A 15162-nucleotide genomic window follows, 5' to 3' on the forward strand; every position below is an offset into this window, starting at 1 on the left:
TTGTTAAATATTATTACAATTTTATATTTTTTTATATTAAAATTATTATTTTTTTATTATTTATTCCTGAGATTGTAAATCTAAACATTACTCCAGTCTTCTGTGTGACATGATCCTATTCTAATATGCTGATTTGGTGCTCAAGAAACATTTCTTATTATTATCAACATTGCTTAATATTTTTGAGATAATCTTATGATCTTTTTTTTTCAGGATTCTCTGATGAATAAAGTTCCAAAGAACAGCATTTATTTAAAATAGGTATCTTTTGTAACATTATACATGTCTTTACTGTCACTTTTATTCGTTTTTATGTGTCCTTGCCGAATAAAAGTATTAATTTCTTAAAAAAAAAAAAATCTTACTAACTCAAAATTTTTGACAGTCATAGACTGAAATATTAGAAGAATCAGATTATGAATCTTTCCATAAGCATGGGTAATAGTAATGTGGGTTTGTTTGTGTTCTCAGAAGCTGTCATACCTTGTCTTCTTGTTGAGGTGATTCTCTCCCAGGGGGTCTTTCTCTCTGCATGAGCCCATTTTTCTTTTTCCTGGAACCATTGACCAGTTTCTCGCCCTGTGATATAACGTATTTGATTATATAAAAATTTTCAGACATGTTGATGCTTGGGTGATACTTAGAAAACCAATGTTACAGATTGTTGAGGTTAAGGCATTATCAGAGGTTTTGCCCTTGCCAGATGTCTTCATGCAACAATTCAAGTTCTACTTCTAAAAAGCTGTTTATGAGAAACCATATTCCATCTCTTACATGGGTGCTATTTTCACATCGTACTGAGGTGGAACAGCACTGATGAAGTCCAGCTGTGATCACACTCTCAGGGTGTGGTGTTCCCCTTTCTCTTCTCAGGGCATAGTTTCTCAGAACTGTAATCTCATTCATGTCATGACCACACCTCCTCAGCGCTCCTCTCCAAAACAAAGCACAGAGCTTCAGCTTCCTCACTGACAGAGACCGAATTCTATATGAGAATAACTCTTCTAAAATATAGAATGAGATGTTGAGAAAACACGATTAACGTTTCCGTCAGATTCCGACTGAATGGGGAGCAACGTGTGGGAGTGGGTGGAGATAAGACAGAACAATGATGCCAGTGTTGTTCATGGCCTTCTGCACTGGACTTTACTGAACTTGACAGATAATCCACAAAAACACAAGCCCATGAGACTAAATTTGAGGTACTCAAACAGGGGAGAGTCATTTCAAATGTTGAAAACAGGACGCAGTGATATGAGTTATGTGTAGAGATATTTGTGAATCATTTTGGGGATTTAATTTAGCCAAATAAATCTAACAGAGAGATTAACCTTCTGGGGTGGCCATCCTGATATTACAGTGCAGCATTCAAGCTTTTAAAAAATGGTTACTTCATAATAAAATATTAAAGGGATAGTTCACCAAAAAAATGACAGTTCTGACATCAATTACTCACCTTCTTGTTGCTCCAAAACCAAACAACTTTAGTTCACAAATTAAGATATTAAAAGACTAAAAATTAAAAGAATTCTGTCCATCCATTAAAATGCTGATGCTTAAAAAAGTTAATAAAGGCATACCTGTAAAATTGTAAAATAACATTTGTAAAGGCATTAGTTTTACATGACATGATAAAATGATTCAAAGATGAAAAAAGTCTTACTGTTTTGAAACAACATGAAGGTGAGTAAAAGAGGACAAAACTTGCAATTTTAGGTGAACTATATCTTTAAATTAAACAGTTGGAAGTTACTTTTGTAGACAACGCAAAGAATTGTATTCTCTGCATACTATGCACCTCTACTAAAGTGCCTAACCTTACAATGACAGACAACTCTAACAAAGTTCAGCTGCATTAAACTTTCATGCTCATTTTGACAATATGTCTGTGCACAATATTAATATACAAATATAGCATATCTGTCATCTTAGCCCAAGTAATAAAAGCATGTGTTTTCCCTGTTTCATATTCTACCTTGCTCATGTAATCCTACTGATTGAATTGAACACTATTCAATGAGCTCTATTGTTGTTGTATAAAGATATGCTCGAGGGTGTAAACTCAAGTCTAGCATCTGTGTTTTAAAGAACAGTATATCTGTTTGCATGCAGTGGGAGGTGATGGTGCAGCTACCCACTCCAACTTTGCTGAGACCAGTGACGTCGTCATTCAGTGCCGTTTCTGAGAAATACTGGTCCTGGATCAATGTGAATTTCAGGCCTTCCTGTAATCCCACAGGTGTAACTCTGGCAATTCAGGCCACAAGTAGACTAGCATCCCACGGAGGACAGGATTACACACAGACACACCCATCTTAATTTTGCAGTGGTTTCTTGTCTTGGTTCTTTGTTATGGCAGTAATAGAATATCTCAGTTAAATGAAGTCTTCTCTAGTCTTCGCACTTAACTACCCAGACTGCCATTTCTCAATTCTCTTCCTTTGACCTGGTTTCACTTTTGTACAGTTATGTCACTAATTATGTTGCAAAGGACTACATTCAGTATAAAAGGCCTCTATATTCCAAATCTATGTAAAATCCCAAATGTAAACCTTGACTATCACCCAGAAACCAAATATCCATACCTGGAAGGTTTTTCTACGCATATCCAAATAAGTAACATTAACATAAAGGCTAAATGAAACTTAAATGTTCTCAAATATGTTGACAATGAAAACTCATTAGAAGCTTATTTAAATTCCTAAAGGTGCAGTCACATTAGCAAATTTTCAGCAAAATTTCAATTGGAGAAAAGGTCTAGAGTCCATCATCAATAATGAAGCAATGTATGAAGTACCACTCACATAAAGGTCACTTTCAAACGAAGCCGCTTTCTGTTGGCAAATTTGTGTGACAAAATTAAACTCTGTGTGGGTAGTGTAGTGTGACTGTAGTGTAGTCTTTCAGCCTCACTTGAAATTCACAATAGAATTGGCCATTAGCAGTTCTTCATCAGGCAGGCCTGGGTTTTGTGTATTGATGCTGCACACAGCAAAATGGCCACAGCTGGCCCTTCCCATGAGACAGACACTGATAAAGCCATCAACAGTTTTAAGTTGGCAGAGCTCCTGGATTTCTACTTCTCATTATAATACAGTATCTGGGTTGTGAAAGAGCATGATGTTCCCAAAGCAGCTCCTATCAGAGACCAAACAGGGCGGATATCAGTTGAACTTCAAGGACTAAGAGCTGCAGGGTGCAAGTTCCTGGCCAAGGTACAGATCAAACCTCTCATGTACATGCAGACACACCTCTCTTGACTTCTTTCCCAGTACACCACTGTCTGTAGAAGGCCTACTGCAACTACTGTCAAATACACAAATTAATTTGTCACATAGACAAACCTGTATATGTAAACAAGCTTAAAATGAACTGTACCTCCCTTGGTAAATAGGTGACTCAATTTCATAAGCTTTGTTTCGTGGGAGTCTGAACTTTAGGGGCAGGAGGTATTTATCTGCATGAAGCCTAACTTGCTTCTAAACATATAGACTTAGTAAGTAAAGTGGCATTTAACTATGAATTCTTTGCATGTAGTTCCAAGAATGCGGGTTTATTTGCATGATTTTTTATCAGTAAAGGTGCGTGGCATGTTACAGGCTAGGCAGTATGGATCTATGATGCACAAACCAAGTGACAGACCAAAAAAGAAGGACACAGTCTCTGATTTAGCTCTCTGAAACACTGACCCAACATTTCCCCTTTCTGAAATTACATCTTGCACATGCTTAAAAAGTAAGCCTAAAGGTAAATCCTTTAATTAACCCTATAATTATTACTGTGTTTATTTTTTGATCCCTTTTGTCTATCATCTTGCCATATATAGAATGTAAATATAAATAAATAAGTATCGACACTACCATTCAAATGTTTGCAGCCCAGTAAGATTTTTTCATGTTTTTGAAAGAAGTCTCCTATGCTCACCAAGGCTGCATTTATTTGATCCAAAATACAGTAAAAATAGTCAAACTGTAAATTATTAAAGCAGTTTACAATAACTGTATTATAAAAAGTTCAATATATTTAAATTGCTGAAAATGTCATACAGACTTAAGAAAACATCTTTATCCACTGACCCATTGGAGCGCTTTCAGGGATCACAGACCCCAAGTTAAAAACCTTGGATTGAGATCATCTCTAGCTGATGTGTCATAACGTAAAGAAATCAGCCATTTATGTTATCTTGTTGAGCTTATCCTGTTATCAGGCCATCATGCCATTTGTGATGCTAGCCAAACCGATTGAGGACTGTGTGAAGTCAGTGAAAAGAGGAAGTTTGTTATTATGGCGTGAAGGGATGGCTTGTGCCAATCTGTCTGGCTGCAAGAAGTTTATAGAAAGATGCTAAAGTGATACTTACGGAGTTGACAGATTCATTCTGAGTTTTAGGACTGTTCTCAGGCCGGAGGGTTAATCTGAGATGCCTGATTCTCCTCTGGTGGACGTCACACATAAGCATAGCAGGATGCAAAAAATAAACAGACAAACAAAAAATGATTAGTCACAATCTTAGTTTAATTAGGCAGACAATCGGATGATTGTTATCTCAGGAGAAAATGGAAGCAATTTCACTGAAACCAAAACAAAAACTTAAAGTCATGTCAAGGATAACACTTGTCTATTATGAGAAATGTCTTGCATGAAAAGAAAAAAACAAGCTGCTCTAAGTGATTTTTTATCACTGAGATAGATAGAATAACAAAACTGTATTAAAATATGACCGCCCATAAACACTTCAATGATTAACCACTTCAGATGTGGCCATCTATTCAATTCAAATCAATAACTACTACAGTCAAAAATGTGGTTCTCAGCGGTTTGATGCCCTCTATGCCAGTTAGTGCCATCTGAGAGGGTGTTAGTTGATTAGCTGTAAGAATGTCTCTGAATGGCAGCTGACCGCAGCAACAGTGGCTGAGCGCCAGGCCCTGATAAAATAAACATGACAGGGCCCTGCCTCCCAGGACGGTGGCTCTTATTACAGGCCCCTCTCTGAATAACACAACGCTGCCTCGCACACGTCAACAGCGTCCGATTAGCCTTGATATAGACGAGCCATTAGGGCACAGTCCGGTGCATGAGTGACAGCCGAGAGACACAAGGACACAAGAGGACAGAAACTGAACCAAACATACTGAACACCCTTACTGAGAATCAGTGATAATCAGACATTCGCAAACAAACAAAGTTCAAAAGAGCAAGAAAACGTGAGTGAGTGTTTCCTACCTCATTGAGGTCTGGTATCTCAGTGGTGGTTGTGGTGCTGATGGCACCAGCCGTGCCATTTTGCAGCATGTCTCCTTTGCACTGTCCACGCCACGCATCCACAAAAACACTATCAATGTCTGCCCTCACCACCGCAGGCTACACACCAAAGGAGGAGAAATGTAGTGTGTGTGTGTGTGTGTGCGTGTGTGTGTGTTTGTGTGAAAGAGGGGAAGAATGAAAAAAAAAGCTCCCTTCAACAGCTCTGCCAGAATTCCTTTCCCCGGATAAGACTAGAGACAGAAAGGGAGGGAAAAAAGAGGCTTAGTATTCCAATATGCAGAGGTCAGTAGAAACACAGCCCTCCAGTGTGCAGACAACTCCAGAGTGACAGCGTCCCATATAGACTCCTCCTGACTGAGAGAGTGAGAGTGAGAGCGAGCTGTCAGTCTTTCAGTATCTCTGCTGGCTACGTAAGCTTTGTTTCCCATCAGACCTGTCGAGCAACATTTCACCTGTGTGAGTTCTTCAGCTCCCACCTACCTGTAGCTGGCTGTTTTCGTGGGGTGGGGTTGATGGCATTGGGGTGGAGCCGTCTCCATTTCTACACGGGAAAGCGTCACACCTTAGGCAGGTTACACCACTTTTGATTGTAGTGCAGCTTGTGTTAATATGCTTAGAATAATTGTTGTGGATTTAAATCGAATTTAATTTGGTAATTGGATCATAACAGTGACTAAATATGAGAAGTAGAAACAAAAAGAAAAAAGCACGGTATAATTGTAATAATTAGTATTGTGCTATTATGTTATTATTTTGATTCATGGAGTCATAACTAATATTTTTAAAGTAATAGTTTACCCCAAAACCAAATTTCTGTCATCATTTACTCACCCTCATGTCATTCCAAACATGTTTGACTTATTTACTTATTCATCTTTGAAAAATAAAAAATTACATTTTGAGAAATGTCTCAGTGTTTTTGTCCATACAGTGGAAGTCAATAGTCACCAAAAGTGTTTGGTTGCCTACAGTGGGTACGGAAAGTATTCAGACCCCCTTAAATTTTTCACTCTTTGTTCAGAATATCCTCTTTTGTTTTCTGCAGAAGAAAGAAGGTCATACAGGTTTGGAATGACATGAGGGTCAGTAAATGACGACAGTCTAGTAGGTACTACGTTTGTACTACTACGTTAAACTTATTTATAGACAAGATGGCGGCGCGTGCACAACGCAAGGCTTAGCATCTCTCCAGCTTTTGCAAATTATTATTTATTTTAATAGTTATTTTCAGTTCAGATGTATACACACATATATATTATATATTACTTTAAAATTGCTATTTGCACTTCTGGTTAGATGCTAACTGCATTTCATTGACTCTGTACTTGTACTCTGCACAATGACAATAAAGTTGAATCTAACCTAATCTAATCTTGCAACAATTAAAAAAGTATGAATATGGGTAGTATGGATGAAATCCTGACGTACTATATCGGCCATGTTGTCACTGTTACATGGCCTACCAGTGTCAAAAGCATTAATCGGATGCTTCTTCAGAATCTCACTGAAAACAGTAGTTCATCTGGGTACTTTTTGCTTTTCACGTTTTAAGAATACTTTGAATTCGGACAAACTACTTGTATCACATACTGGTTTTCTCCTACTATACAGTAGGGAAGCATGCATATTCAAACACAGTGAGATTGTTCATTTTTGGGTGAACTATCCCTTTAATAATTGTAATTAAAATAAATTACCTGTAAATTACCTCTAAAAAAAAATTTGCGCAGACGCCAATTGATGTTGCAGTTAGGCTGCACTGCAGATGCCTTGAACTTTGCTTGAGGAAATCTTTAATCTATGTGATTTTGTTTGCTTAACATATCTCAAAGTGCACAAGTTGTAGGTCAATCATTAATCTTGGAAACAGATAGTCTACTACATGACCCAGTGTAATCATTAACCCTCCATTTTTGTGAGATTCACCCCTTGGAAAACGAATACAGGTTATAAATCTCGCATTTTATTGCTTCCCCCCCCCCATTACAACAGACCTTGATCCAATTTAATCTTTATCACAGGGATAAATGGGCCATTTTGAGTCACAATCAATTTTTTGAACATGACAAAGGTCTTGAATATCTAGAAATCCATGATCAGCTCAAGCAGCATGTGAAAGATCACAGGGATTATATTTCACGCCTTTCATGATGGAAAACAGGATCCCTTTTGGACTGGTATCGTACTGGAGAAGGTTTGCTAGTCCCATTCAATCCAACAGTGCTCAATGAGGCACCAAAGAAGTACTTAAATAACCATTCAGCATTGTGTTCATCACTGTTTCTGCAGGTGAACTGTGCCTATATTATGCTGTTATTTTAATAATAAAAGTTGTCTAAATTAATTAATCAATTAATTAACAAGCTGCCCATATATGGTGATATAGTTAGAGGAGAGTGCTGTAACTTCACGCATAGGTTATCTTCTATGAAGTTTAGTTCTACATATACAATATTGATAAGACATATCCTTATTACAAATACACAGATTCTGCTTAAAAAAGGTGAGTCGACTCGTGTGCCTAACAAGTAGGAGAATCGATTCTCCTGTTCTCACACAAACCTTTTGCGAGTAGGGCTATAGGGCAGGCGTCTTTCTATTAGATTTTATTTCCCGATATCGTTGGTTCGCTTAGGTGTTTTTGTAGTGATGATGTACTTTGAGACAACATGACCAGAATAATACTCATCTTTAACTAGTAGAAACAAATCATTTTGGCAGACAGCGTGCGAGTGAATTTCTCCAATGCTATCGGAGTAACAGAAAAATATTGTGGAGTCGACTGAGTTGATACCTTGACTAGTTAGTCCTGAGCGTATATATAACGTTAGGTAATTTTTCACCCCTCTTCAGGAATAACTGCAGGCGATATTATGCTATATTTTTCATTTGTGTGTGTGTGTGTGTTCTGTTGCAGCTTCACCGCTCATTCAAATGCTCCAGTCTGGTTTTTAATTCTACATCATCCTTCGATATTCTACTTCATCTTTAAAAGTAAGATTAAATTACTTTTTAAAAGAGTAATTTTTTTAAAGAGTTTTAAACTTGATTTAGCCAACTAGTTTGTCAAATACTGACAATGATACACACTTCAGCTTTTAACGTGTAATAACCTACTTTTACATCCTACATTTAACAGTAATCTTTGCTATGAGATGTCATGAAATTTTGTATGAAAATGTACTTGTGTGATTACAGGTGCTGTGAGAAAAAGTCAACACAGATACTTGTTACTTATTTCAATGTTTTTGTCGCACTCTTGTCCTAAGGTTATCATAGTCAGCCGGATCCGGTCCGTATCCAGATCAGATGATGGACCTGCACCCTGATATGGCTGAATTGAACTAATTCATTCGTAAATATTAACTTTACAAAGTTATTGAACTGAATTGTCTTTTTAGAGGTTGAAGTTTAATGAAGTTTTTCATGAAATAAAACAATGTTTTTGTACAATTTGTGGTTGCATTTTATTTTTTATTTTTCTTCATGTAATTACCTACTTTTTATAGAGTGTTTCATTATTACTGGCCAAGGAAAGTTTTGAATGATTTTATGGTTTATTAATATTAATAAAGGGAGACATATTACACTTTTATAGAGCAGTCTAGTCTATATGATGATTGTTGGCTCTATTTTAAGTATTTCCATAGCTAGTTTTGGCCAGATTACCCATTTTAAATAAGGTATAGACCAACTAAATGAACGGGTCCAGATCGGATCCGGGCCGGATGAGCTACTTCATGAACGGGTCCGGATCGGTTCCGGGCCGGATGAACCGCTTTATTAGCGGATACGGGTAGGGTCTGGACCGGATCCGGTCCGGATCCGTTGCGCTGTGCAAGTGGACTCCGATACGGACCCGTTTTGCGGATCCGTTCCGGAGCTTGTGGTGACTCCGGGGCGGATCCGCTCCGGAGTCATTTTGCTATCTGGGTGGGATCAAGCGGCAACCTCCCGCTCTCTCTCGTGAAGCCAACACGGAAGTGACTTAAACTGTAATTCGTCAAGTGGCCGCTAGAGGCTGGCTGCAAAAGGGAGTCAATCCCATAGACTCCCAATGTTAAAATGGTCAATTTACAGCAGAAAAAAAAACGTTTACAGCCTGGTTCAAAAAATTATGTTGGTCTATATAGCTAATTTTGCCCTTCATGACAACTGTGAGGGGGGTGAATTTTTTTATAAGTCATCCATTTAAATTATATTAAGCCTTAAAGTTCTGTATAATTAAGGGCGTGGCCACTTGAGTGACAGATGGATTACCGCTGCTGTCACCACCGTAGAGCTAGGTGGGCGTGGTTTCAGCAACCAGCTCCCGCCTTTTTGCCCATTTTCAATTATCCGGGAGTAACGCGCTGCCAAGATGGCGACGGCCGGCTCCGCCCACTTTGAGCTTCAAAAACACTCTTCAGGAACCTACGGGTGACGTCACGGACACTATGTCCATGTTTTTATACAGTCTATGGGTGGGACACACTATTTAGTAAAATGTACGTTAGTGCAAGTTTCTCCGTTATGCTGCTAGTGTATCGTTGCCTATAGTCAGTGGTGGAAATGGCCAAAATTCACTGGGGGGACTCTAGCTTGGAAAGGGGCAGGGGTAATTTTAGATGGCCTTTCGGATGTAGGCCTATTTAATTATAAAATCCTTTATAATCTATAATAACATTACACTTATTTAATATTTTCTCTAAACCTTCTTGGGTATCAAGACAGACACCCTGCAATTCTGGCCAAATTAAAGGTATGTTGTGTGTGAATTTGCACATGCTATAATGTAGGCATCATTAATGACCCCTTGTGTTTAATAATAATAATAATAACTATATGTACATGTATGTATATAAACCTACTCTTTCCTCAGCTGTGGCTTTGTTTGTAAGTTGGAACTATTTACATTGACGAAATAGAGCATAATCAGACAAAAGTGTTTCTAAAATGCAAGTCACTGAACTTTTGTATCAAAATCAAAAATGTATAAAACTGTTGTATAAATTCAATATAACATTTGCAAACTCTCTTTATCAACTTGCGTATAATTAATGAAACCGTCTACACTGCACACTGAATCTATTATTTACATCTTGTTTACACTTTTGTTATAATGACAGTGTTTCCCACACTCTATTTGTGGCGGCATAGGCTATATATGTAAATTCATTCTCTGCCAGCAGGAGGCGCTTGTAAAGCGGGAGAGATCGAGGTTTCCCCGGTAACGGCTGTACACAAAGCAAGCAGCACTCCGCTCACAAACGCTGCTTTATCAGACATAGGGCGAATTCCAAACGGCTTTTTTTGCGCCCTTCAAGGGCACTTCGGGAAGGGGACGCCATTTGTAGGGACATTCCAAACGAAAGTGAACAACTGAATCCCTTCACAAAGGGCCCTTCCAGAAGTCCATTAGCGAAGGGAACATGCAAGATGGTCACTTCACGGAAGTGATTTCCGTTTGTGATCTTCAGTTAGGAGATCTTGCGATGCATTTTAAAGCAAAATTGGGGTTGATTTCGACTTCACATACAAACGTAAGTAGGGTAGGCTGATTAAATTTGTCTTTATTTTAATGTGATACAAAATATTTTTTGTCAGTGATAGAAATATGATTTAAGACGGAAGTTTAAGCATGTTTAGTTTGAAAAAGTTTAATAGTAAATAAGACACAGTGAGACAATTTTTAAATAAAATAATAATAATGAGAAGAAATATTTATTTGCAACAACTGATGGAGTGCTGAATGCTGCACGCAGGCGCAGCGTTGTCAAGGTAACGTTTGGTCAGTCATCCCTTCGCCAAGGGAGTTCCAAATGCTTATACGAGACAGTAATGCCCTACACCCTTAAAAGAACACACTTCAAGGGCTCTGCCCTTCGAAGGGAGTAGGGCATAGAACGTAAGTAGGGTAGGCTGATTAAATTTGTCTTTATTTTAATGTGATACAAAATATTTTTTGTCAGTGATAGAAATATGATTTAAGATGGTAGTTTAAGCATGTTTAGTTTGAAAAAGTTTAATAGTAAATAAGACACAGTGAGACAATTTTTAAATAAAATAATAATAATGAGAAGAAATATTTATTTGCAACAACTGATGGAGTGCTGAATGCTGCACGCAGGCGCAGCGTTGTCAAGGTAACGTTTGGTCAGTCATCCCTTCGCCAAGGGAGTTCCAAATGCTTATACGAGACAGTAATGCCCTACACCCTTAAAAGAACACACTTCAAAGGGCTCTGCCCTTCGAAGGGAGTAGGGCATAGGGAAGCTCACTTCTGTTTGGAATTCGCCCATTACATGCAAGATGAAATGAAAATGACATCCAAAATTCAGAAATACAGTGATGTAAAAACACCCGCACTGGGTTTCAACTTTGACACGTGCAGTGCTCATGTTTATTCAATGAAGTCAAAGCCTTTTGGAAAATCTATTTGTGGCAGTCAGTTTTGATATTGTGGTGGGCGCCACAAATAAATCAATGTATGGGAAACACTGTGAGAGGATCTGAGCTTGAATAACTCGGCACTGAACAAAAGCTGCAGTCTGCTTTCACGATCTGTGCTGTGAGGAGCAGGACGTGCAGCGACAGAGAAGCATTTCCATTGGCTGCAGTCTGGGGGTATTATGGCCGATCACAAAAGACTGCATTGCCAGCTAACCATAGACACAAATATCCCGCTACGTTTTTATGTGCAGAACTGGGATCGCTTTCGTAGTCTTTTGAATGGATAAAATCTAGAAATCATTTTGATTTCCAATAAAACCTAAGCAGCTGGAACTGGAATGCAGTTGCCCCTCAAAATTCACTCCCCGGACTCCGCCCCCCCAGTGTTGCCAACTCATTTTCAGGGGAAGTTGCTAAAGGAAGGTCAATTTGTTGCTAAATGACGTTGTGATGTCATTGCACGATGACATCATTACGTAATTATAATATTAAAATATAAATAACTGTATTTTTAAATACAACATTGAATTATTGAACACTTACACGTTTTTGAACAATTAGGGCCTACAATTTTGTTTTATTTGCTAGTAAACTAGTAAAACTACACATTCTGAACAATTATAGTTTTAAGCAGTGTATTAGCAGTTAGTTAGTATGCTACACTCTAAGAAAATATCTGTAAAAAATAGGGCGCAATTGACTATGTTAATATGAAGGAATTTTCCGTATTGATTTTTCACCGTTTTTTTTATCTGCATTTTAAATTACGCGTTGTATTTTGTGTTTTCGGGTTACAGGGTTACAATGGATAATGAGTAATGGATAACGGATAATGTCCTGGAAAATTACTAGTACCTTTTCCATTTTTCTAGATATTTTTCTTACAGTGTACTAACTGATCATTCCTCAGGTTCTGGTTTTGGGAAATAAGCGAGATCTTCCCGGAGCGCTGGATGAGAAGGAGCTCATCGAGAGAATGTGAGTTCATCCGTAACTAAATACAATTTAATGCAGTCTGATCGTGATCCGATGGCTGGAAACGCTTGTTAAATCTGATCCACAGGAACCTGTCGGCCATCCAGGACCGAGAGATCTGCTGTTACTCCATCTCCTGTAAGGAGCAGGACAACATCGGTAAGACTTGAATGAGACTGCATTAAAAATACAGTTTTACACCATATATATATCAACCACTTCTATTAAGTGTTTTATGTTTATATGCTCCTCCTTCAGCGTTTTTGTCACTTTCTGACTCTTACAGCAGCGTAATATGAAGGATTTTTCCACAGGTTTTTTACCTGCATTTTTAATTGCACGTTATATTTTGTGTTTTCGGGTTACAGCAGATGATGGATAACGGATAATGTCCTGGAAAATTACTAGTATTTTTTCCATTTTTCTAGATATTTTTCTTACAGTGTACCAACTGATCAGCAATCGCAGGTACAAGCTACTAACAAGGTGTATCATAAATTAACAATTATTCAATTATTATTATTAAATTGAGCAATTGCTAATAGCAGCTAACTTAATTCATGTGATATGTGTACTGCTAGCCATCTTTGGTTCCCTTTCGATACTTCACTTCGTACTGCGTCGAGAAACTCCTTTTCTCCGATTTACTGAAGCCTTTTTTTCAATCACAGCAGTGCATCTGCACTGCCATTGTTTCAGAAATGAACCAAGGACGGCGAAGCAGTGCGCCCGAGCCCGCCAAAATGGGTGGGGCATCTGGCTATATAAGCTATATAAGGTGCTCGGTATAGGATCACTGATTCTTTCTCCTTCAGCGAAGACATCTACTGCTCTTCGCTGATTCTACGAGATTTGAAGCCTTCGCCTGCAAGCTGATCCAGCCGCCGTTCTACAGCAGCAAGATCAACTCGCCGCCTCTGCTCTCTGCTCACCGCTTGCAGCTCGCCGCTCACAGCTCGCTGCTCTCAAGCAGCACTGTTCCCGCGTCGCTCTCAAGGCAGCCCCGGTCAGCGCTTCGCTCACGAGCCGTCTGCAGAGCGCCTGTGTTGACGCTTTCCTGCTTGTGGTAATAAAAAGAGCAAATTTCTGAGCAAATTTCCTGCGACGTTGTTGCAAATGTCATGCCGCGAGTGTCAAGGCCCGCGTACCTCATTCTCTCCACAAAGAGAGGTTTCCCCCGTCTCGTTCTCCCATCCAGACCAGCACCCCTCTGCCATCGCGAATGACCTGGTCTCGTTTGGGGGATCGGATGACGTCTGGACACTAGCAGCCTCGGATGCTGAGGATTGATCGGGCTCCATTGCTGACCCCGCCCCCTTGCCGTCTGCAGAGCCGATCGACACCAGGGTTGGTACGGACACCGAGCTCATCCGTGTACTATCAAAAGCCGTCGAGGAGCTCGGATTGGAGTGGTCTTCACCTGAAGAGCCCACTCGCAGCCGCCTAGATGAGTGGTTTCTGCCGGGACGCCGCCAGACCCCTCCACAGCGAGCTGCGCCCTTCTTCCCAGAGGTTCACGACGAGCTGACGAAGTCGTGGCCCGCCCCCTACACAGCTCGTTTACGCTCCTCTGTCTCTCCCGCCCTCACTACGGTCGATGGCGCTGCACAGAAGGGCTACGATAAGTTGCCTCCTCTGGACGAAGCGGTGGCTGCACACCTCTGGCCCCCCGCTGCCATCGGATGGAAGGCAAAGGCCGCTCATCCCTCGAAGCCCTGCCGAACGACTTCAGCCCTCGCTGGTCGTGCTTACACCTCGATTATAAAACGAGGTTATCTACTCCAATTCGCTCGAGAACCCCCACGTTTCTGCGGTGTGATCCCCACCTTAGTAGGGAACACGAACGCTTGCGTTCTTCGTTCCGTGGTGGCTGTGCTGCTGGCGAAACGGGCCATAGAAATCATCCCGCCAGCTCAGAGCGAGTCAGGCTTTTACAGCTGCTACTTCCTCGTCCCCAAAAAGGATGGCGGCCTCAGGCCCAGCCTCGATCTCAGGATTTTGATCCGCGCCCTAGTAAAGTGCGCATTCAGAATGACCACTTTGAAACAGATCCTCTCGCTAATTCGCCCAGGGGACTGGTGATGCCATGTCTTAGTCCGATCGGACAACATGACGGTAGTGTCCTACATAAATCGCCGGGGTGGCCTTTGCTCCCCACGCCTCTTCAGGATGGCAAAAAGCCTACTGGAGTGGGCACATTGCCACTTGCGCTCCCTAAAAGCAGCGCACATACCGGGCAAACTGAACCAGGGAGCAGACATGCTGTCTCGGAGTCAGAGATGTCTCAGCTGCTCACGGCAGCTCCATGGCCCATTCACCTGAGACAGGACCTCCTCTCTCAGGCGAACATGACAATATTGGCACCCCCAACCCAAGTTGTGGGCCCGACACTTATGGCCTCTCGATGGGAGCCTATGAACCATCTTAAATACCATTTCTCAGGCTAGAGCCCCGTCCACAAGGCGCCTCTATGCCCTCAAATGGTTG

The 15162-nt window shown here is 40.3% G+C and overlaps 1 protein-coding gene across 3 annotated transcripts in view; it reads right to left on the minus strand.

Annotated features, from left to right (window-relative positions):
- LOC107695342 (myocardial zonula adherens protein-like) overlaps nucleotides 1-5817 on the minus strand; it is an 18370-nt gene extending 12553 nt beyond the window's left edge. For 2 of the 3 annotated variants that reach the window (XR_001634985.1, XM_016495206.1), the window contains exons 1-4: nucleotides 5749-5817; nucleotides 5227-5307; nucleotides 4361-4435; nucleotides 484-579 (exon numbers count right to left, since the gene is read on the minus strand). Coding sequence is in view for 2 of the 3 variants with exons in the window: in XM_016495206.1 (XP_016350692.1) it covers nucleotides 484-579; nucleotides 4361-4435; nucleotides 5227-5307; nucleotides 5749-5787 (291 nt within the window). In the remaining variant the exon portion in view is untranslated. Of the gene's footprint in view, nucleotides 1-483; nucleotides 580-774; nucleotides 1484-4360; nucleotides 4436-5226; nucleotides 5308-5748 lie in introns of those variants that run through there. The other variant, XM_016495207.1, reaches the window with a different exon arrangement.
- Between the last annotated feature and the right edge of the window lie 9345 nt (nucleotides 5818-15162).

Source organism: Sinocyclocheilus anshuiensis, unplaced genomic scaffold (assembly GCF_001515605.1).
Source record: "Sinocyclocheilus anshuiensis isolate Anshui unplaced genomic scaffold, SAMN03320099.WGS_v1.1 scaffold282, whole genome shotgun sequence".
Taxonomy (NCBI): Eukaryota; Metazoa; Chordata; class Actinopteri; order Cypriniformes; family Cyprinidae; genus Sinocyclocheilus; species Sinocyclocheilus anshuiensis.